We start from the raw sequence: 22746 nt of genomic DNA, 5'->3' as shown, positions 1-22746 counted from the left end.
CCCAACTGCAAACCCATTTCTAAGCGGCTACCGGGACACACCCCCTGAGGCCAAATGCGCAAGCGCTCCTCTTCTCAAGGCGGGGTCGGCTTCTTGGTACGCACGCCTGAGCGGCGGCGGCGGACTACGGAGATAACCGCCGGAAATTCTGAAACCTTTACCATTGAGAGCGGGCTCGGCTAGCTAGCTAGCTAGAGAGGCTCACTTCCGCCCCGTTAAAGGGTGGGGGCCGCCATCTTGTGTGCGTGCAAAGTCCTTGGCGGGATTGGTTCCGCGTGCGGGTTCTTCTGTAACTCCCCACCTACCAGGGTTTCATCTCAGACACTTCCCTGCGTGCAGGAGGGCCTGCTGACGGCCGATTCCTTTGCAGGTGAAGGATGGCCCCTGCCCTCTCCTACGGGATCCCAGGGTAGGAGGAGAGGATGGGTAGCTCGTTGCAGACTTCCTGCACCTCTAGGAGAGGTGATCTTTCACTGAGCGGCTGTCCTCTCCGCCTGCGCTCAGCACACCTCAGTTCGGTTCACTCTGATTGCAGCTCAGTGGAACTGTGCCAAAGTCCCTCCTATCTTATTCTAAGCCATATCCCCTGGGAAAATACCAGACTCTGCTAAACCTACCGTGATAGGAGAGGGTTTGGAGTAAGGAGGTGTGTCTTGGGATCTCCCTGGAAAGCTATTTCTGTGTTGCCTCTTAAAGGCTGAGTGAACTCACAGTCAGAGGTACAAGTAGAGGAGGTGGGGGAAACTAAGTGGGTTGGCAGGGTGATCTGAACGTGCTGTGCTCAGGCTGCCTGAGCGTTTTTACTTGCTTTCCCTTTTAGCAGAAGAAACTCTTTAAATTTTGGAAATAGCGACTCAGTAGCATGGCCGGCCGCCTTAATGAAGATCCAGAAGGAAGTCGAGTGCGTGACTGCTATTAACTTTATCGGTGAAGTGAAATTCAGAATAATTGAGGTCAAAAGCATAAACACTTTCTAATTAAACCAATAATTGGATTGTCGCACCCCCTTCCCCCGCTTGTTTATTTCTAGCCAATTTACTTAGGAAAGGCTAATACAATCTTAGCAGAGATCATCCGTCGCTTTCCCTTTACAGAGGATATATATATATATATATATATATATATATATATATATGTTAATTCTGTAAAGTAGGAAGGTTTGGATTTAATTCCGAGTGGTGGAGAAGCAGGGAAGAGGCGGGGTAGGGGGTTTTATTGAAGATCTGAAAGGCGTACTCTTTTTCTGTTTTTAACAAACGGGTTGTTTCCCTTTGAACGTTTTAGATCACTTATGTGAAAGGAGATCTTTTCGAATGTTCCAAAACCGACTCTCTAGCCCACTGTATCAGTGAAGACTGTCGGATGGGTGCTGGAATAGCTGTTCTCTTCAAGAAGAAATTTGGAGGGGTGCAGGAACTGTTAAACCAACGTGAGTTCTGAGTTTCTATCGCAGCCTAGTTCGTCCTGGTGGAGCATAATTTGCTCTTCATTGTACCCTGTTTACTTGTCCATTAAACTAGATTTCTCACCGAGTACCTTTAACTTTTTCTCACAAGAATGGCCTCTGGTTTGAATCTTTACCACACCAAATCAGAGTTCTTGTAAAAGTTTCCAGTCTCTTTGTCTTGTGTGTGTGTGTGTGTGTGTGTGTGTGTGTGAGAGAGAGAGAGAGAGAGAGAGAGAGAGAGAGAGAGAGAGAGAGAGAGTCAAGGTGCAGATACATGTGTGGAGGCCAGAGATTGACTTTATCTGACTTTAAGTATAGAGCTTTCCCATTTAGCTCCATTAGCTGACCATCTGGTCCCCGGCACCCTCCTATCTCTATTTTTCCAGTTTGGGGTATACAATGTGTACCCTGACACCCAGGTTTTATGTGGGTACTAGGGATCAAACTCAGATCCCCATGTTTGTGCAGTAAACACTTTACTGATTAATTCATCTCCCAAACACTCAAAAATTTCCTTCCTAATTTTTCACTTCTCTCAAACCTTAGCTGAAGGGCTTTTCAGGTTCCTTATATATTGCTTGGAAGTCAAGATCTGAAGCATGATAAACAAAAACAGAAACTGGGGTTCAACTTGAAGGTCAGAAAAGCAAAACAGCCAGCCACTGGCTCATACCTCTACCTCAGTTCAAAATAGTGATCCTGCCTCCAGGGATCTCAGAATGAGACTGAGAGCTGTCTCCTCCGCTTTTATAATCCTCTAGTTCTGGGATTAAAGGCATGTGTACTGCCTGGTTTCTTTGGCAAACTGGTGTGGCTACTGGGATTAAAGGTGCGTGTCATTGCTGCCTGGTCTGTAAGGCTGGCCAGTGTGGCTGTTTTACTTTTCTGATCCTCAGGCAAACTTTATTTATTAAATGCAGTGAAAATGCCACTGCAAAGATCCTGGACTAAATATTCTATTTCTTCCTTCTTTGAAGCAGAGGCTCACTGTGTAGCCTGGCACCTGCTGAATAACCTAAGCTGGTCTTGAATTCCAAGCAGTCCTGGCTCAGTCCTCCTAAATGCTGCTGACATTAAAGGCATGAACCACTACACCAGGCTTTCTCAGCTTATTCTTCAACTGTTTGTACTGGGAGTGGTATCAGACAACTTTAACCCAGTTTAACATAGGGAGTTGCAGGCCGGCCAATGGAGAGCAGTTTGCAAATGGCTTCTTCCACCTCCACCACTCGACCAGTGGCTTTGAATCAGAACAGCTTTACAGTCCACATTCTAGGCCCATCCCCTTTCTGAACAGCTATCTTTTCAGACTTGTAAGATAATAACCAAGGACCTTAAGAAATGTTTCTTACAGCTGGGCAGGCAGCTCTCTGTGAGTTCAAGGCCAGCCTGGTCTACAAAGCAAGTTCCAGAACAGCCAAGGTTACACAGAGAAGCCGAGGAGGTGGGGAGGATGAAGCCCAGGAGGTGGGAGGATGTTCCTCATAATGCTCAATACAGCACCGTGAAAGGTCTCTGTTGGGATGGGGGACAGGGTGCCGTCTTGTAAAGAACTTGCTGAACAAACCCGAGGGAGTCAGCTCCATCCCCGAACCCATGTGTTTTATTTTGTTTTGTTTTATCTTTTTAAAGTTAAGTACAGACATATCAGACATGTTTTCTCCTTCCTGGAGAGGTGGAGGTAAGTGAGTCTCTGAGACTCACTGGCCAGTCAGTTAGCTGATTCAGGGAGCTCCAGTTTCAGTGAGAGACCCTGTCTCAGAGAGAGAGAGAGAGAGAGAGAAATTAAAATATAAAATGGTATAAGTTGGGGGTAGGGGGTTCTGGAGAGATGGCTCAGTGATTAAAAGTATATAATGCTTTTGAATAAGACCTGAATTTGATTCTTAACCTCCACATTGAGTATCTCATAATTGCCTATAACTCTGGTCCCAGGGAATCTCTGGCCTCCACAGGTACCTGTACTTATGTGCGCGCGCACACACACACAAAGATCTTGTTGAATAAACATGTTTGACCGATTTTGAATGGTGGCACGTTTTAAGACACTTTCAAGACAGTTAGCATTAACGTTTTTTAAATGGACAGGTGACCGTGCATTTGGAATTTGGATAGTTATACTCAGGTCTATGGGAATTTTTTTAGCGTAAGTGTAAAGATGAATGTTTCGGTTTTCTTTTTCCTTTTTACTATTAAATAACTTCTTCTTAGAAAAGAAGTCTGGAGAAGTGGCTGTTCTGAAGAGAGATGGACGATATATATATTACTTGGTAAGATGGGGCCAAATCTTGACCTTGTATAGAGTGGCAAATAGACTTCCCTGCGTTGATCACGATGCTCCATCCGAGACAGTAAAGGGTGCCAAACAGCTTCCACTTTGACACCAGCTCAGCTCCAGAGGAACTGGCTGCTTGGAGCACTGAGTTAGGTATATCAGGTTATGCCGCAGCTCCGGCGTGAGGCTCCTGTGCCATCTACCATAGGCCTGTGGTCTAAGAGTGGCAGACATTGGGAGACCCACTGCCCTTTCTCAGACACCTTGTCTCGAGAGAGTTCCCTGAGGAACTCATCTTCCCTGTCCTCTCCTGTCTGCTGTGGGGATGTGGGATTTTTACCTTCCACACCATCTTTGGCCCCAGAAGAGGTGTTGGCGATTTAGAGCCAACCCACTCCAAACCTTTTCTAGTCAGCATGCAGAGTCAGGAGACACGCTGACCCGAGAGTGCTGTCCTGAAAACCAAGAATGATTTTCCGTTGGAAGAACTACCTCTTGCTGCTGCTTTTGTAGAGAAACAAAAAGCAGGGAGTGTGATTGCGTAACGAACAGACTTGGAGAGGCGCTACCCAGCAGTATGGGTACCTTGGCACAAGTGTGTCGCTTATCTGGCACAGATCCAGTGCCTCACTTAGGCATGGCAACAGGCACTGCTTTCCTATGTTGTGGTTTTCCTTGTCACACAGCAGAGTGTTTCTCAGCCATTGGTGGGCTCTCCTGTGGCTGCAGGACACTGTCATCCCTGCTCTAGACGAATTCAGGGATTAATCTATTTTTAAAAAGCGCTTATTCTTTCAGGTTGAGGATGTAGAGGAATCTGGTGGCTTCTTCATTGACACTTTTTTGGGGGTGGAACTAATGAGAGTTTGAATGCTTCCTTTTGTGTCCAGATTACAAAGAAACGGGCCTCACACAAGCCAACTTACGAGAACCTGCAGAAGAGTTTAGAGGCTATGAAGTCCCATTGCCTGAAGAATGGAGTCACTGACCTCTCCATGCCCAGGCAAGGAAATGGAAAACTGAATTGGTTGGTGAGGTTTGGTCTCAGAACTCCCTTCCTATAGGCTGTGAGGCCGTAGCACAGCTGTTTTCTAGCTGGAGTTGAACGATTCAGAGTGAGTAATGAGAGGCATTCACCTGCTTCAGCTCCTACGTGGGGAGCGTCCTTGGCGTTCAGACACAGCTGTTGAATTCCTGAGTTGTGTTAAAGCAGTGTCCTCTCCTCTTGAGGCTGTGGAATCCCAGAACGGAGACTGAGCCATTGCACCGCCCTCCAGTTGGCTTTGTGCCAGGAAAGCTGTCAGTGCTCTCTTGCCTTTCATGCTTGCCTGACCTGTCCCTGCTGTCCTTTGGAGGACTCAAATGACACTGGATATCCAGTGGCCCTTTGCTTCCTCAGGAACTGGTCCGTACCCTTCTCTCTATTACCCTAGTAGTTTTCAGTCAGTGCTGACCAAGCTCAAGCAACTTTGGGTGTGACTACAACATCAATTCTTTTTTCTTTTTAAATGTGCATTAGTGTTTTACCTACATGTATGTCTGTGTGAGGATGTCAGATCCCCTGGAACTGTAGTTACAATTGTGAGCTGCCATGTGGGTGCTGGGAATTGAAGCTGGGTCCTTTGGAAGAACAGTCAGTGCTCTTAACCACTGAGCCATCATTTCCAGCCCATCATCCCTTCTTTAGTATACTCAAGGCTTATGTATCAGAAACTCTTTTTTTTAGAAAAAAAAAATCACTATTCTTGCGGAAGTTGAGTGTCTTGCTATTGTATGAAATTTGAAATTGGCAGTTTTGAGCTTCCCTTTGTCCCTAGGGCAGGTGAGGATCAGTACAGTGACACAGACTTCCCTTGGGCCACAGCCAGCATTCTGGGCATCCCGTTGTTTCCTTCCTTCTGCAGAGGACCTCCTCTCCCTTGCAGCCTCCTTAACATTCCACTGGTGTAAGTGTGTTTTAAATGTACGTACATTTTCCATCCACTGAAGTTAGTCTTCATCAGAAGTGGGTAACTGAGCTAGTGACCTTGTGCCAAAGAATGAAATAATTGGAAAGTAATAAGAAATGATTGGAAAGCAAAGAGATATGACGGCTGCCTCACAACTGGCGAGTGGCTTCACAATAGGAACTGGCTATAGATTCTTCACTCTGGCTGTCTGTACATGTGAGCCCAGGGAACTGTGCCTCGGATAGAGCCCAAAGAAAGAGGGAAGGAGGGGCAGTCTCCTAAATATGTCTACGCAACCAGTGGAGGGGTTTGTTTGGTTGGTTGATTTTCAGACTTGATCTTAACCAAAAGACCAGGAAAAGATAAGATCTTTTTTGTTTTGTTTTCAGGATCGGATGTGGTTTGGATCGTCTGCAGTGGGAAAATGTATCTGCGATAATCGAAGAGGTGTTTGAGGCGACAGACATCAAAATTACTGTGTATACACTCTGAGCAGATGGAGGTTTGGGATGAGCTCATGGTCTTTGTGTCATCTCTACTTGGCTGTAGGACTGAGCAACTGTAGGACCTCAAAATGGGCAGAGGACAGTGTGTAAGGGAATCTGTCACAGGCCAGATGTGGGATTTTGTATTCTAAGAAGACTGGAGGGCACTACGCCCAAACTGTGGAGGAGGCTGAGGCCTGTCAGCAGGCCAGGAAACCAGCTAAGGAAAGCCCACCTCACCTGTTTGCTTGTCCACTACTGGATTTGTTTGGCTGGCCACTAGGTGGCAGCATTGATTCTAACTCTCTTGTTTTTAGGGAGAAGTTGTGGGAGACTTAGTAAACTGTTGAGATTCTTTGGTGTCTTGTGTTTGTGCACTTGGTGCTAGTCTGATTCATCAACGTCATCCTAGGGAAAAACTGCTTGTTTTGTAGTTACACATGTAGTTCTCCACGGTCACGAGCTTATTGGGACAGGAGCGTAACAATAAACCTTTCTGTCGGAGTCACTGAAGTTTTCGCACATGCACATCTATTTTCTGGGTTTTGGGGGCAGGCTGAGCCTCTGACTTAATTTTGAAGAGCCGGGTTCACTTGTTTGAGAGCAACAAGGTCAGAGGTAAGTGTGACCAGGATTGTGTCCACCTGGTTAGGAGGCGGGGCTGGAGTGTTTGTGGGGACCATTGGCTGTCTACTGCATGGTTGACATGACCGGCCATTTCTGAATTTAGTGAGGAGGCCGGTGAAATTCCTCTAAAGACTCAGTGGTGTTCTAGGTCGTGTTTCTACCTTAACACAGTAATGTGCAACTAACTGCAGTAATTATTGGGCCCACTTCAGAAACTAAGGCCAAATGGCATGTCTGCGGAGGGAGAGGAAAGCCAGTGTTGTTATTAGAACTATTGGGGGGCTAGGACCCTTCTGCCCCGCCGTGGTCACACTGAGAGACTGCACAGCAAGGCATATGCAGATTTTACTCCAACGTGAATGCTGGTTGCTCAGGAACAGGTGGTTTTTTCCAGTGTAAAAAAACAACGAAGTTTTACAAAAGCCTTGTGGAAGTACCAGGGAAGCGAGCGCTGGTGATGCACTCTTGGTACTTTAGACATGTGTTCTTATCACACTGCAGCCTGCTAGGAGGCAGCTGTTCAGAAAGTGTTTCACTTTTATATCTGGGGACAGTTTCTGCATGTTGCTATTGGGGGGCGTGCGTTACAAACGGAGACCAAAGCTTTTATTGGGACCTTGCTGAGTCTGTACACCTGTAGGGAGAAAAGTCTTGAGAGCAGGGTACTGGGCAGGTTACCTTGTCTCGCTCTGTGGCAAATCTTTACTCTCTTTCCCTCCAGTGGGTTCAGTCTGCATGCTTTCATGTTAGACTGTTCCCCACCACCTCCAGCCCCCACGGAAACCTCTTAAATGCTCAGTCGGATTGCTAGCTCCTAGCTTCTCTTGCTTTAGGGAGATTATAGCTCATTTTTGCAGGGCTCTTGATTGACTGTTGGTGACATCCTGGGCCTTAGTGGGGGTGTGATCAAGTGCCTTGGGGTCAAATTCCAGTGATTAATCGCAGATGAAGCCCGAGGCGAGGAGACCCGGCCTGACAATAGATGAGCACAACCTTCTTGGAAAGCCAGGTAGAGTGTGGCTGGCACCCAGGCATGAACCTTTTGGGAAATGACACTTGCTACCGTCCTATCGTGGTTTCCAGTGCTGCCCTTTGGAATCTCACAGTGTCTGAACATTAACCTGGTACTTTGGACCCTCTCTAGTGAGGAGAAAATTGTTTATTGCTTGGCCATCGAGGTGTGGATATCTCAAAATTCCAAGCCTTGTGATCCCCACCATATTATCTCCAAAGAAGCTACCATTTAGAAATAATTCCAGGGAAAAGTGTTTTCTTGATTTTACAGTAGTGCTGGGGATGGAGTGAGGGCCTTGTAGATGCTAGGCAAGTACTCTACTGGAGAACTAGATCTTCAGAAGAAATGCACATGGGGGTGAGAGGACCCATGGTGGCTGTCTTCACCTTCCACCTTGTGTGAATCAGTCTCCTGGTTGCCATTGGGTATACCAGGCTGGCTAGCACATCTGCAGGGATGCTCGTTCATTTTTTATTATGTGCTAAGCTTAAGGACTCATGCTACTGCATTCTTTGCATGGGTTCTGGGGATTTGAACCCTGGTTCTCATGCCTACAGCAAGAGCTTTATACAGTGAGTCATTGCCATTTCCCCAGTCCTCAGAAAAAAATGGAAGGTCAGGACCATGGTGAGAAGTGAGTCTTAGAGAGTTAGATCCTCATTGCCAAGACCTGGCTTTCCCTTCCTAATGTCACGGCTTGGTTCTTAGCCTACAATGTCCCTGTGCCCCATCTCCACTCACTCAATGGGAACTTTCCATTGCCCAACTTTCTTAAAAGAACAGGCCAGAAAAACCACACTGTTTCCTTTATTAATGATACTATTTTGCCTTTTAAAAAACCAACAACACCAGCCCAACTCAGAACACTTCTCGATGTATTGCAAAGGTCTGTCCTTGAACCCGAGGATCTTTGTCTCAGAGAACACCCCTGGGAGGCAGTGAGACCCTCCACCCCAGGTGCCTGGTGCCACTTTACAAAAGGCACAGTTGAGTGAATGACAGCCTGAGGTGTGCTTCGAGTTCTCGGAGGGAGGGCCTTCTCCAGCACAACTGCTTGGTGTCAAATGTCCAGCTCCAAGTATAATTGGGAAGACAGGCATGTCCTGGACGCCATCCATGTCACTGCTTCTCTGGGTGGCAGCGGACAGACCTTCATGGAAAACAGAGTGTGTCACTGACACCCTGGCTGACCCCCGACAGCCAACCCTCTGAGATAACGAAGGCTTCTTTGTACCTTCCCTAAACAGACCCTGAATGTTTCCTCCAGGGCCTCCTGTGGTTCCTGGCTGAGCTCACTGGGATTGTTTCCTTTGCTGCTTTGGTGTGGAGATCTGCTTGGATTCTGTTCTCTAGTTAAATACAGGGTACAAAGATTCTGCCTTGCTTTGCTTTGCTTGACACAGGGTTCCGCTGTGTAGCTGTGGCCTAGAACTTACTACACAAACCAGGCTTGTCTCAATCACAAAGCTGTTTACCTCTGCCTCCCTGTGCTGGTCTAGCATTTCTTAAAGCAGAAAATGATAGACATTTATTTAGTGAATGCTTTTTAGTGGACTTTAAGAAGGGCTATTCTTTAGGGTCATTTAGGCTCAGCCACAGCTTTTTTGTTACCTTTGATCTTCCCCTCGGGAACCTGGAAGACTCAGATATGCACAGCGAAGTGCTAATGCGTTCAAGAATACTGGTTGAATCTGTATACACAAGGAAGAGTAATGTTCTTTTTAAAAATACATTTATGTGTATGGAGGGGTGTGTGCATGTTTGGAGGTTGAAGAATACTTTTTGGGTCCCATGGATCAAACTCAGGACTTCAGGATTGGTGGCAAGCACCTTTACTCAGTGAGCCATAGAGCCAGCCCAGAGGATTTTAAAACAAGCTGATTTAGGCAGTACTTACCACTCATACTGAATTGTTTACTGAGTATCAGTTAAAATGCTCAGCGTGATCCCAGATTAAAACTTTTTAATCAGCTGTGAAATTCATAATTTTAATGAAAACTAAAATCCCTAAAGACTTGATAGTTCGGTAGCTGGCAGAAGTGGCCTGTAAAAGTCTTCAGAGGGACTGGCAAGACAGCTTAGCTCAGGCTCCTGCTGCCAATTCCCACCCCCAGAACCCACGTGGTGGACACAGAAGACATCTCTGGCAAGTTGTCCTTTGACCTACCTACACGTGTATGTTCTGAGATGTGCCCCTCCCATACACAAATAACTAAAAATTAAACTTTATAAAAAGTGTGACATTTTGTGGGAGCTGCTGCTGCTGTTTTGGGGGTAAAGTAGCATTCTCTTCAGTCTACCTATTGGTTCTGGGAACTCAGGCATATAATAACAATACTTAGTTTTTATTATTGTTACTGTCAGTGGCATTGGGTTGAATCCAATAGGTATGCTTGGATTTCACAACCAACCTTGCCCCAGCATAAATTTTTGGGCTTTGTAAGCATTCTACCACTGAACACACTCCCACTCCAAATTCTTGGGGTTTTGACTTGTTTTGAGACAAGTTCTCCTTAGTTAGCTTAGGTTAGTCTGAGAATTGGTATAACCCAAGATAGCCTCTAACTCATGATCCTCCTGTCTCTGCCTCTGGAGTGCTGAGAATTATAGGCACACACCACCATATCCCTCTCTCCCATGAAGACCGCAATAAAGTTGAGCTGGTAGTCACCATTTTGGTGAGTCTTGTGCTGGCTGTACAGTTACAATAGTTGGGCCTACACTAACAAAGATCTTTGGGGGATTGTTAGAGTAAGTTCTGTATTTTCAGGGGTTACTTTATAGCATGAACCTACCTCATGACTGCCCACTGTCCTTTTGCTAAAAAGGACAGACTGAAAATGTGTCGGCTGGTCAGGAAGATGCTCAGCCTGCATGCCTGATAACAAACACCTGCCTACCCGTGGCTCCGGAACATCGGGATTCCAGAGCGTGGCTGTGAAGCAGCATCTTCGAGAAACATCAAACATAAATTGAATGATCTTCATGGACACGTGCTGCGTCCATGTTTTATGAATATAGGAGTCATTCCAGAATTAAAGTCGGGTAGGAGTGCAGTGAAGAGAGCCTTCACCATTACTAGATTTTGATTAGTAACTCTGGCCTTGGAAAGGGGCTCAGTCACAGTGGTTCCATAGAGGCAAACTAGATCAGACCAAATTCAAAAGATAGTGAAGGACCTTCTTTCCTGAGGATAATTGGCCTGTTTCTGTGAGAGTCTAATTTACCCTCAGCAAGAGGCCAAACTGGCCTTAATTGTGTCCTAATTATTTGCCTAAACAGCTCGTCTTTATTTCCAGTTCTCCTATCACCTCTTGACATCTGTAGGAGGCTACTTCTGAGCTGCTGTTTCAGCTACAGGCATCTCTTAACCCTTTAGACGTCTGGCATAAACTAGCTCACTACTCTCACCCGATCACATTTGACTCTTCAGGAGTTCCCTGGACTGTTCTCAAGAAGAAGAAAGCCCTGGCCTTATGCATCCACTCAGTAACCACCGGGCAACTCAAAGAACAGCCCTCTGAAAGCAGGATAGCAGATCTGGCTAAAATCAAAAGATGAATACAGGCCTGGAGAGATGGTTCAAACTTAGGAGCTCTCGGTGCTCTTCCAGAGGACTTGGGTTTGATTCCCAGCACCACATGGTGCCTCACAACTGCATGAAACTCCAGTTCCAGGGGATCCCATGCCCTCTTCTGCTCTCCTTGGGGACCAAACATGCACACGGTACACAAACGTACATACAAACAAAACACCCACACCCATAAATTTTTTTGAAAGAATAAAATGTCAAAAAAAAAGGGGGGGGGCTGGAGAGATGGCTCAGCGGTCAAGAGCACTGACTGCTCCTCCTGAGGACCTGGGTTCAAATTCCAGCGCCCACATGGCAGCTCACAACTGTCTGAAAATCCAGTTCCAGGGGATCTGACACCTTCACACCAATGCACATAAAATAAAGCTAAATAAACCATAAAAAATTTTAAAAAAAAAGGATGACAAAAGAAAAATAAAGGAATAAATTGTTCCCAAGAATGAGAACTCTGCATTACAGAACAGAGGTTGTGAATTTGGAAACAGGGACCTAGAAAGGTCACAGTAAGGGTCTTGGAGTCCCAGGAACTGGAGTTATGGGTGGTTGGAAGCTGCCACGTGGACGCTAAGAGTTAAACCTGGGTCCTCTGCAAGAATGACAGTGCTCAGAATCACTAAAACCATCCCTCCGGCCCTAATGTTTATGTACATTTGTGTACGTCTCTGTGAGTATGAGCAAGTGCATTCAGAGTACAGAAGGTGGTAGGTCCCCTGGAGCGGGAGTTACAGGCAGTTGTGAGCCACCCAATATGGGTGCTGGGAACCGTACAAGAGCACCAGTGCTCTTAATGGCGGAGCCCTGTCTCCAACCCCACGATGTGGGTGTAGGCAGAGGGATTCAGAGGACAGAAAACAATGTTTGAGAATGTTTCTACAATCCATTAATACAGAGGAGTGCACTCCCTTCAAATTATATTTCCTCCCACCTGACCTCAAGTCTTCTACCCAAGTAAATACAGAGTTGGCGCCAGGGCACCAGGAAAACTCACAGAAGGCTGAGCTTGGCTGCCTACTTCAGGATGTCTGCCAGCTTCTCCTCATAATATAGGAAGTTCTCCTGAATGTCCTCCCAGGGCTGAAAGGCCTTGGATTCACCCTCTTCCTGCTCCACAAAATTCTGCCAGACGTACTCGAAGTCCTGGGGCTTCATGATGCGCAGTTTGCAGCCGGCCTCCTTCAACTTTTTTAGAGCGGCCTGGACCTCTGGCTCCTCCCACATGAAGAGCCGGCCCACCAAGATAAGCAGGCGCAGGTTCTTGGCCTTGCTGAGGGTTTTGAGAATTCGGTCAGCGCAGGCTGCACAGGGGCTGGAGGACACATACCAGGTGACATTGTACTTCAGGGCCGGGTCGAAGGCCGGTAGGATGGTGTTAAAGAAAGCCTCCTCGGCATGGGCACCTGCATGTTCATCCTCCAGGTAGCCCCGAGAGGCCTGCACTTGGCCTCCCTTGTTCTGGGCTTCAACCACATAGCAGAGGAAGGTCTTGTTCCGCCCAGAACTGTATTCCACGTTCCGGAACTGAAATTTAAAGTAGTTGACAGGCAGTCTCTCCCTGTGGGTCAAGGAGACAAGGCAGGGAAGAAGGGAATGATGAGTCCTTGTTTCTAGGGCCTAGGTCGAGCAGCTCTCCTTGCCTATGCTCACACCATGTGGAGGGGAGCACAGTTAGGACAGCGTGCTGCTCTTCTAGGGGACGTGAGTTTGGTTCCCAGTATCCATGTTCAGGGACTCACAACCACCTGGAACTCCAGGAACTCTAGTTCCAAGAACTCTGACACCCTCTTTCTGGCTTCCAAAGCCACCTGCACACTATCCAGTGACTTATACACATCTATATAAAAATACCCAGCTCTTAGAAACAACAAAGGCCTTTTTATGTCGCCCTGGCTGTCCTGGAACTATATAACTCACAGAGATCCTCCTGCCTTTGCCTCCTGAGTGCTGGGATTAAAGGTGTGGACCACCATGCTTGGCTCAAAAATTTACTGGGGGGGTGGGGCAGAGATAATCTGGATTTGAGTGTGTTTTCTGGTTACTCTACCAGGAAGTATCCCCAGTATTTTCACTGTTGACCCAACTTCCCTCTCTCTTTCCTCTCATTTCTTTCTCTAATGAGGTCTAGTTAGCCCAGCTGCCCCAAAACTTCAGATTATCTTGCCTCAGCCTGCCTGCCAAGTTCTGGATGGCAGGTGTGTGCCGCCCCCACTCCATCATGGTGAGCTTTCAAGTCACACAGAGAATAGCAATTTTGTTTTTGTTTGGGGACAGGGTTTCACTGTGTAGTCTTGGCTGTCCTGGAACTTGCTCTCAGGCTGAATAGAAAGGGAAAGAGAAAGTGAGCAGGCCAGCATTCAGTGCTTCCAGCTCCCTGATGGGATGCGGTGTGACCAGCTCCTCACTCATGCCCTCCCCATGCTTGGAAGGGTATCTCCTCAGATTGGGAACCCAAAAACTCCTCTTTAGTTGCATCTTGCCAGGCATTTGGTTACAGCAATAAGGACAGGCTTTGGACAATATATGGAGGTCCTGAAAGTTAAACCTTGATTCTGGAGGCAGTACAGAATGTTTTTAGTTCTCGAAGAAAAGCGTGACACCCAGGGCGGACCACAGTGGTGACACCAGGGTGATGCAGCACAGCCTGAGAGGAAAAGACCCCACTAGATGTCTTCCGACCGAGGACTTGGTACATGGAAGATTTAAATGGAGAGTTATATCAGGTAGTAAATCGAACAGGTGTAGCTGGGCATTTTAAAGAACAGCATGGCGTTAATAAAAAGAGAAGGGGTCAGAGATGACGTGGTATTCTCTTAAAATTACATACATACATTTGTTTATGTTTGTTTGTTTCTGTATGTGGAGGAAACACATGTGCTACATTGTGTGTGGAGGTCAGAGGACAATTTGTGAGAGAAGTTTCTCTCCTTCCACCCCGTGGGTCAGAGGATCGGGGTCAGGTCATCAGGACTGACAGCAAGCACCCTTACCTGCTGAGCCATAATTTTTGTGGGTCTCAAAAATTGCTTTTACTTAAGCCGGGCGGTGGTGGCGCACGCCTTTAATCCCAGCACTCGGGAGGCAGAGACAGGCGGATCTCTGTGAGTTCGAGACCAGCCTGGTCTACAAGAGCTAGTTCCAGGACAGACTCCAAAACCACAGAGAAACCCTGTCTCGAAAAACCAAAAAAAAAAAAAAAAAAAAAATTGCTTTTACTTTTCTTATTTGAGAGTGTTTTTCTAAAATGTAGGCCCATATAGGTTTGGAGGCCAAAGAAAAATGGGAGTTTTCAAAGTCAGGAGTGGGAAGGAGAAGTGCCAGCCAGAGGGGCTACTCTCCTTGTACCTGTCACTGGGGCTGCCGTGTGGCTCTGTGAGAGGCTTGCCCAGCGTGCGAGACCCCAGCACCACAGGAAAAATGTATACTCTCAGCACCTGCTGCAGGACGCACCCCTGCACCACTGATTCCCTAGCTGCCTCCTCTCCCCTTTCCCCAGAAAGGTCAGCAGACTCCAAATCGCAGGGGAATCCCTAATGTCCCGGGAACATGGCTGCGTGAGGAATTGCCGAGAAAGCCTGAGTGATTGACCTCCTTGCCTCGTCACAGAATGTGTCCACCCATGTCCCCACGTCTCTTGCTGTCAAGTTTCCAACATGGATATGGATCTGTCTGAGGACCCAACCCCAGGATTCCTTCAGGGCTATGTTCAGCTCTCTGGCTGGAAGTATTTATTATTTACCTAATATTTCAGCGGGAGCAACCCATCTGCTGTTTTACCTTTCCTCTTTTGAACACTGATGGAATACTCCCGATTGCATAGTTTCCCTCTCCCACAAACCACCCTCCAGCTCTACCTCTTTCTCGGGGTCCCCTCATTTCCTGAGAATCCTGTTTCTGAGAACACAGAGCCGATGCGTTGGTACTGGGACTTTTGTTAGACTCCTTGTCTCCCTAACTGGAGTCACCCTCTATGATGGATCCTGGGGGGCAGGGTTTGGAAGTATTTATGACTACTTGGTAAACTTTTGGCACTAGCTGCCCCATGTGGTCCTTCAGTTTGTTTGTTTGTTTGTTTCTTGAGCCCCTCTTCCACACATATACCCCATGCCCAAATCGTTTTTCCAGCTTTGGCCAGTGTAGCCTCACTAAAAGCAAGAATTTGGCTCAGCCAACAGTAGCAAGCTGACTGAATGGAGAACTGACTTCTTCTTGATGCCCCTCCCTCATGAACTCTGACATTTGTCCCCCTTCCCCTCCCACCCCCCGGGCATGAAGAGAGGATCCAGGAACCCTAAACCCATGGGAGTGGAAGAAAGGTCACCTCACTATAAATACCCTTTCTAGTCCAGTCCTGCCTTCAGTCCTGGAGCCCACCCCGCCCCTCTCCCTCGAAGTCCGGGAGCCCACCCCGCCCCTCTCCCTCTCAATCCCAGAGCCCACCCCGCCCCTCCTCCTCTCCCTCTCAGTACCAGAGCCCAGCCAGTCCTTCTGGTCTAGCTGCTTAAGGAAGACCCACTGCCTATGCTTTTCTTTGGCTTGCCTAGAGCTTGGGCTTGCTTGGCTCCTCTGGCACCTCCGTGGGCTTCTTGGTCAGAAGGAGCACAAAGGTCAAAATGAGGGTTTGTTTGTTTGTTTTTGGTATCCTATGGACTGCCTCAACCAGGAAAGAGCTGACCGAGGCCTGAAATTATTGTAGAAATCTGGATAACACGACTCTCGGGCAACTGTGGAAAGGCAGGATAAGCCAACACTGTTTAGCCCCAGAGGGGACGGAAGGAAGCAGGGACATCTAATTTCTCAGTTGTAAACCTTTTTCCTATTAACACAACATGGCTAAATATTACTCTCAACCTCAGGAGATTTCACCCTTAAAGGAGTGAACACGCTGTCTCTCTGTGTGCAGTTGTGCATATGTGTGCATGTGTGTTGGAGGGAAGGCTGGAGAGCGACCATGGTGGGAGGTCTTGTTCCTCTACATTTAGCCACTCATTCAGTGACCCAGGAGTGTGATTCCGGGTCCCTTTAAAAGGCACCACTCACACTGGGCATTGCAAGGAGCCGCTAGAGAAACACTGAATCCCTATATCTACATATATATATGTTGAATGAAGGAGAACTAATGTGAACATATGTAGTGTGTACTTTTTTCTAAGGTGTATGCTTTAAACATCTGTATTTCCTAAGTACAAATATACAACTAAAGGGGGCAACATTGGAGTCCCTAGAAGCTGGTCAGAGCCGAAATATTTGCTACAAAGTAACCCATGGACTTTCACTCCGGATGGAATGCTGACTTGTTTCGGTTTCCCCTGCGCAGACTACCAGTCTGTAACTCCGATGAGCCACAGAGTTGCTGCTTCAATAGCGCCTTTCTCTGACCTGCTTCAGTGTCGATGCCAAGAGTGAGCGCTGGAAATCAGGAGCTCCTCCAGCTTGCCTTCAGGGACACTGCCGGCAGCTACATCATCATCATCACAGATCACCCTCTTGTTCTGTCCCTCTTGCTCTCTCTCTATCTGTGTCTCCGTCTCTCATATACCCACCCTGAGAGAGCCTTTTGCTTCTCCCACCCCCAATAAATCTCTTGCATAAGATCTGTTGTGTGATCTTTGTGGCACACCTTGGTCTGGAGATCCACCAAGACAGCCTGCCTCATAAATTCTAATAGTGAGCCTAGTCCTAGTCAGGAGGAGGAGTGTAGAGCAAAACAGATTTGCAGGACTAAGTTCTGCCTACGGCAAACAGGAAGCCAGGGCTTTCTCCACAGGACACCCTCTTTCCATACAGCTTTGACCTCCCTGAAGGCCAGGGTGGTGGCTGGTGGGCCGTTTTCTGTTTTTAGTAGTTCCTCCCCAGCATGTTCCAGAGACCAGTGGCATTACGAACAATGTTGAGGGGGCTGGTTATGGTGACACATGCCTTTAACCCCAGCACTGGGAGACAGAGATGGGCAGAGCTCTATGGATTTGAAACCAGTCTGGTCCACATACTTGGTTTCAGGATAGCCAGAGCCGTATAGTGAGACCCTGCTTCAAAATACCTAACGTTCAGTGGCGAAAGTGCTTGCTGTGCATGAGTCAGGACTGGACTTTGAATCAAAACCTAAGTGAAGAGCTAGATGTGGTTGTACCTTGTCTGTAGCCCTGGCATTCCTGTGCTAATGAGGGAGGCAGGGACAAAAGACTCCCTGGCAGCCACGGGGCCAGCTAGCTGGACAGACATAGTGCAAAACAAGAGAGCCTGCCTCAAACAAGGTGAAGGTGGGGATCGACCCTCAAAGGAGTTCTGTGACTGCCACATATACACCATGGTATGCAAGCTCCCACACTCTCACAAATGTGTACACACAAATATACTTGCATACATATACACACAATGGTTTTACACACATACAAACACACACACACCACGGTGTTGAAGGGTCACTCACTTTACAGACATACAGCTAAGTAAAATATTCATACATATACATACAGTAAAAAAGTAATCTAGAAGAATGAGGACGACATGGTTAAGAGAAACTCATTCTGCCCTTTGTCTTCAGTCCACCGTAACCCTTGTGATAGCAGGCCATGCTTTCTACAGAAACATACATGATGCCACACTTAGAAGGGTGGTGCTAGGTAGGGCCAGGACCACTCTTGGCAGAGATGGAAAGATGGGTGTCATGTTGCCCTAGAGCACGCCTGTGCTTGCTGCAAGGGCATGCCTGGAAAATTCTGTCCATGCTAAGAACAGCAAGGCTCTTTATAGTCTGATCTTCTCTGCATTAGAAACTTTCCCTCCAGCTCACTTCCTGTTACAGTGACTGGCAGAAAGCCTAACATGCGGAAGTGCTCACTCAGTCTATTCATTTATCCTACAAATATTTATTGAGTACCAGTTGAGAGCTACGATAAAGCTGTGAAAGAGAGGCCTTCCTCCTCTCATGCAGGAGAGCTATTCTGATGAAAGCCAGCAGAAAGTGCACAGTTCATGGGTGGCAAACACTGTGAACATAAAAGTCTTTATCACTTGCTTTGGGTAGTGCTATGCTTTAAGGTCATGAGGTTCATGCCCTGTGATTCTGACCACCCTTGAGCAAAGTTCCTGTCCCTCTGACGTTTATTTTCTGTATGCAAATGATGGAGTGATCCAACCTCTCTGATTTTGAACGGTAGTAGACACTTAGTAATTTACAGCTGGTATTGAGGGACGGTGCCTTCTCCAAGCCTCAAGTTATACCTTTCAAAGAGTAATCCTTAACTTAGCCAAACCACAGAAAGAAAAACTTCTGGAACTGAGACAAATAGACCCAGCTCTCTGAGAGAAAGAGATAAAAAAATACCCAAGTTGTAATATGTGCTATTTTTTTCTTTTTACATAATAATCATCTCTGTATATGTATGTATATATGTGTATATGTATGTGTGTGGGGGGGGTGTTGCACATGATGTGTGATGCGGACACTAGTCTGTGCATGTCATGCCGCCTGTTTGGAGTCCAGAGACAATTTTGTGGAGTCAGTTCTCTCCTTCCACCTTTACGTGGGTTCTGGGAATGGAACTCGGGTTACCAGGCTTGCATGTCAAGCTCCTTTACCTGCTGAGCATTTTGCAAGCCCAACATTTGTTGATTTCTCTCATATAAACCCTGCACTCTGGAGATTCCAAAGTCTACATGGAGATCACTGGATACAGGACAGGGAAGAGATGGGCCGAATCTACTCTCCAGAAGGGAGGGTCTGGCTTTGACACCCACTGTGGTTTTAGACCCTTTTCCAGAATCTTTTACCATCTTTCTTGGTTCTTCTGCTCAGGTCTGCTTTCTGTCTGTCTATCTGAAGCACCCCATGTAAACAAAACCACCACAAATCGCTCTCCTCACTTCTCTGCAAACCCTCTTTGTTTCAGATTGTGCCCCCCAAAACATCCCCTGCTCTTCTGCTAGCTTCAGTCCAAATCTAAGGAACATTTTAGACCCATTCCCTGTGGAGTCTAGACTAGGGAAAGAGCGGCTTCATGGATCTTCGGACAGGGAAGGAAAGGCCAGCCATCTTTCCTGACCCTGTGAAGGCAAGGCCACACCCCTGGGCTATTTTAAGTGTCTGTTTATCCAGAGAGGCCTAGGCGACAGATCAGCGCAGCTGTTGCCTGTGTCCAGGAAACACTCAGAGCTCCACCTCCATCCAGAAGTGATCATGGGGCCCCAGAACCGAGTCCCTCTTTGGCCCTTTCTCCAAGCCTTGAGTCATGGAAAGCCTGTAACTCATTGCCATGGAGACCTGTAGGCAAGATACTTGGCTAGGAGTCCAGAGGCCGGACACTTCCTGGTTCTTTGATCTTAGGTATACTGTTCAGTCTCTCTGAGTCTCTGTTCTCTCTCTCTCTCTCTCTCTCTCTCTCTCTCTCTCTCTCTCTCTCTGCACAATGCTGAGAGTGAATAAACACATTCTCTTGACTGTGTGTTGTGAAGCCTTAGAAAAATGTCATTTACTTCAGAGACCCTTCAGGCTCCACTGCCCTGGGAGCCAGTGCATGTTCAAGTCAGCAATCTAATTTTGATGTTGACTCACCTTGCCCCGGTACCTGGGAGATCAAAAGCTGCATAGAGGGGAAAGTATGTGTGTAACCCAGGCCAACATGGCCCAGCATGCTCAGGTGTCAGTAAAAGGATCCTCGGCCATAGGCAAGCCCCTGGAATTGAGGACCCTGCTGGCCTGTTTGCCCTAGGCTTTCCCTGTGTCTATATTAGTCTGTGCCCAGCTGTTCCCTTAATCCTGGGAGGAGAGCAGGATTATCTGGGTGAGCAAGAGTGAATGGGAGCTCAGTGGCTCCTCACGTCTCAGGAACCCAGCTCCACTTCCCCCTGGGCTCTCTCAGAAGGCAGAATATATCTGAGCAGGAAGGGACATTAAGAATCAAGTCGGGTGAGCTTCCTCATGTTAGAAATAAGAAAGCGGAGGCCAGGCCTAGGGCATTTCTTTTTACATAATTACTCATCAAGTGTAAAGCAGCAAGTCCCAACTATACCCGGGTCAGCTTCTCCCCATGAGAATATCCTTGCCTTTCCCCCTGAGACTCATCGTGCCTCCAGCCAGCCTTTGCATGTTGCTGGAGACTGCCGTGAGGAGAACCCGGCCCAGGGAGGAAGCCTGCCACCAGTCCCTTCTCACTCTCTGACTTGAGTTTAGCAGAGTCTTCCCTTCTCGGAATAGGGAGGGATGGGGAAGGCCACTATTGTTTATTTCTGGTGATGGTACGATCTGGGCAAGAGGGGACTTGAACGTGACTCTCTCCCTCAGGGACCTGTAGACTGTTTGATCTGGGCACAGTTGCTCGAGGCTGTGCAGCTCTTGTGGGAAGCTTCCTCTGTGGATAAGCTCCTAATGCCTGCAGTCTGAGAGGTGACTGTCTCGCTGGGACCATCTTTAATGTACCATTTTCAACAAGCTCCTTGGGAGTAGTGGGCTGGATGCACAGGTGCAGGCGATGCCCAATACCTGCAGGCAAGCCCAGAGGGCTCCCGGGGCTCTGTCTCCCTCTCCACAGTACCCACCCCACCATCATTCCTCCTGAAGTCTCTCAAGAATGCACCATTCTTTGTTTGCACACATCAGAAACTGCCTTGAAGAAACCCCATGTACTTTCGCTCTGTGGGTCCCTTCCTCGGGGGCACTCCCCTCCCACCTCCTACTGATTACAGAGTCCAGAGTGTCACCTCATGAAGTCAAGAGTTCCTGGACCTGGTGATGCATGCCTTTAATCCCAACACCCAACACGGAAGAGGAAGGGGCAGGAGTAGCTCTGTGAGTTCAAGGCCAGCCTGGTCTACGTAGTAAGATCCAGGTCAGTCAGAGTTAGGTGGTGAAACCCTGCCCCCCACCCCCCAAAAGTAGAAAAGGTCGGGAGGCATTTGCTGCCCTGAAGCCCCCTGCTAGGCTGCTGCGCAGCTGGTGTCTGACCTTGGAGCTGCTATTCTCGCCCTAATCTTCCATAGCCTGCTCAGACTCCATGCTCTCCCAGGCAGGAGGCCTCAGCCCCCGCACAAGGCTCACCCTGTGACGATCTCGAAGGGTGGCAGGTCAATGAGCTCCTTCAGCTTCTCAGGGTCTTCTAGGTTCTCCAAATCGTCTCCATTCTGGGAGGCGGGCGCTGCGGCCTCAGCGGCCTCTTCTTTCTGAGCCATGGGGGAAGTGTGGCTGAGAAGTAGAAGGGTTGCAAAGCCAACTGGGGCCTGGCGGCAGAGTCCCAAGCAGCTGTCAGCAGCTAAACCTGGCGGAGGATGACAGCAAGAGGACCAGCCTGGTGCTCTGGCCCTCAGCGGTAGGCTTTATAACCAGGGCCCCCACCCCTCCTCTGGAGCTGACTCCCTCATCTTTTTTTTTTTTTTTTAAACTGAATGACTGGCGGGTGACAAGGGTGGGGGAATGGAAAGTCTGGCCATGTTTCTCCCCCTATTTATCAGTAGGCAGACAGGAAGCTGGCAGGTGGAGAGGGCTGGGCCAACTCTTCCCCACCTCTCTCCTCTCACCCTGTGTTCTCAAGTGGCTCCTACCCAGACTCAACTGAGCATTTGAGGAGAAGCCCTCACAGTGTCTTAAACAGCGTGAGGCCTGTGATGGTGGAGGGAATTGTAGCGACCCCAGGCATTCCTGTTCGGGACCAGCGTCAGGACAGGAGGGTCTCGGAGGGCACGAGATAGAAACCAATGGTTTGAAATGGGAATGTTTGTTGCTGCTTCGTGCTGCGTGTGCTTGTTGTGAGTTCAGGTTGTGGTAGCAACTGACTTTTAAAGGTGTGTGTGTGGTCTGTGGGAGCATATGCTCACCTATGTGTATGGTGACCAGAAGAGGAAACCAGCAGGAATCTTCCTTTATTGCTGTTTCTTTGAGGCGGGATACCTCCCTAAACCTGTGCCTCACATTGTCTTGAGATGTACTAGAAGCCAGTAAGCCCCAGCCATCCTCAGATTTCTGTCCTGGTCCAAGCTGGTTTACAGGTGTCTCAAGACCACCCAGCTTTTTCTGCAGGTGCTGGGATCCAAACTCTGGTTTTCACGATTGAGGATCAACTTCAACCACCGCTCCAGCTGCCTACCACTAATCCTATAGCCTTAGGCGTGCTCAGTTTACTGAGATCCAAAATTTCTAAATGGGCGTGGTAGCGAGTTGAGCTGTTTACCTGTAAACGTGTATTTAAGGCTCTCCATAGCTCCGGCAGGCAACATGTGCTCTTGCCGCACTAAACGTGGGGACACTGAGACTCACAAAGAGTTAGGGTATTTGCTTGAGGTCAAGTGGCGTTGGTAGGATTAAAATCCCATTTAGTGCAAAGGGCAAATGCTCAGCCTTCCTCCCCTTCATCAGTCCTGTGCTCATCTG

At 47.9% G+C, this 22746-nt stretch overlaps 2 protein-coding genes across 7 annotated transcripts; one reads left to right on the top strand and one right to left on the bottom strand.

Annotated features, from left to right (window-relative positions):
* The first annotated feature begins 210 nt into the window (after nucleotides 1-210).
* Oard1 (O-acyl-ADP-ribose deacylase 1) lies at nucleotides 211-6653 on the top strand. 6 transcript variants are annotated; one of them, XM_057751445.1, is made up of 6 exons: nucleotides 211-370; nucleotides 824-901; nucleotides 1285-1429; nucleotides 3659-3717; nucleotides 4613-4725; nucleotides 6061-6653. In XM_057751445.1, the coding sequence occupies exons 2-6, from the start codon at nucleotides 863-865 to the stop codon at nucleotides 6161-6163; spliced, it is 459 nt and encodes a 152-aa protein (XP_057607428.1). In that variant the 5' UTR covers nucleotides 211-370; nucleotides 824-862; the 3' UTR covers nucleotides 6164-6653. The 6 variants fall into 6 exon arrangements, with proteins under 6 accessions (XP_057607428.1, XP_057607425.1, XP_057607427.1 ...); XM_057751442.1 differs by having other exon boundaries at nucleotides 824-953; XM_057751444.1 differs by having other exon boundaries at nucleotides 821-901.
* A 1944-nt stretch (nucleotides 6654-8597) lies between these two features.
* Apobec2 (apolipoprotein B mRNA editing enzyme catalytic subunit 2) lies at nucleotides 8598-21702 on the bottom strand. Its single transcript, XM_057751725.1, has 3 exons — nucleotides 21421-21702; nucleotides 12379-12942; nucleotides 8598-8948 (listed from the first exon to the last, which is right to left on the bottom strand). The coding sequence occupies exons 1-2, from the start codon at nucleotides 21549-21551 to the stop codon at nucleotides 12399-12401; spliced, it is 675 nt and encodes a 224-aa protein (XP_057607708.1). The 5' UTR covers nucleotides 21552-21702; the 3' UTR covers nucleotides 8598-8948; nucleotides 12379-12398.
* Between the last annotated feature and the right edge of the window lie 1044 nt (nucleotides 21703-22746).

This window comes from Chionomys nivalis, chromosome 19 (genome assembly GCF_950005125.1).
Source record: "Chionomys nivalis chromosome 19, mChiNiv1.1, whole genome shotgun sequence".
In the NCBI taxonomy this organism is placed as follows: Eukaryota; Metazoa; Chordata; class Mammalia; order Rodentia; family Cricetidae; genus Chionomys; species Chionomys nivalis.
This window is presented reverse-complemented; position numbering and strand designations above follow the sequence as displayed.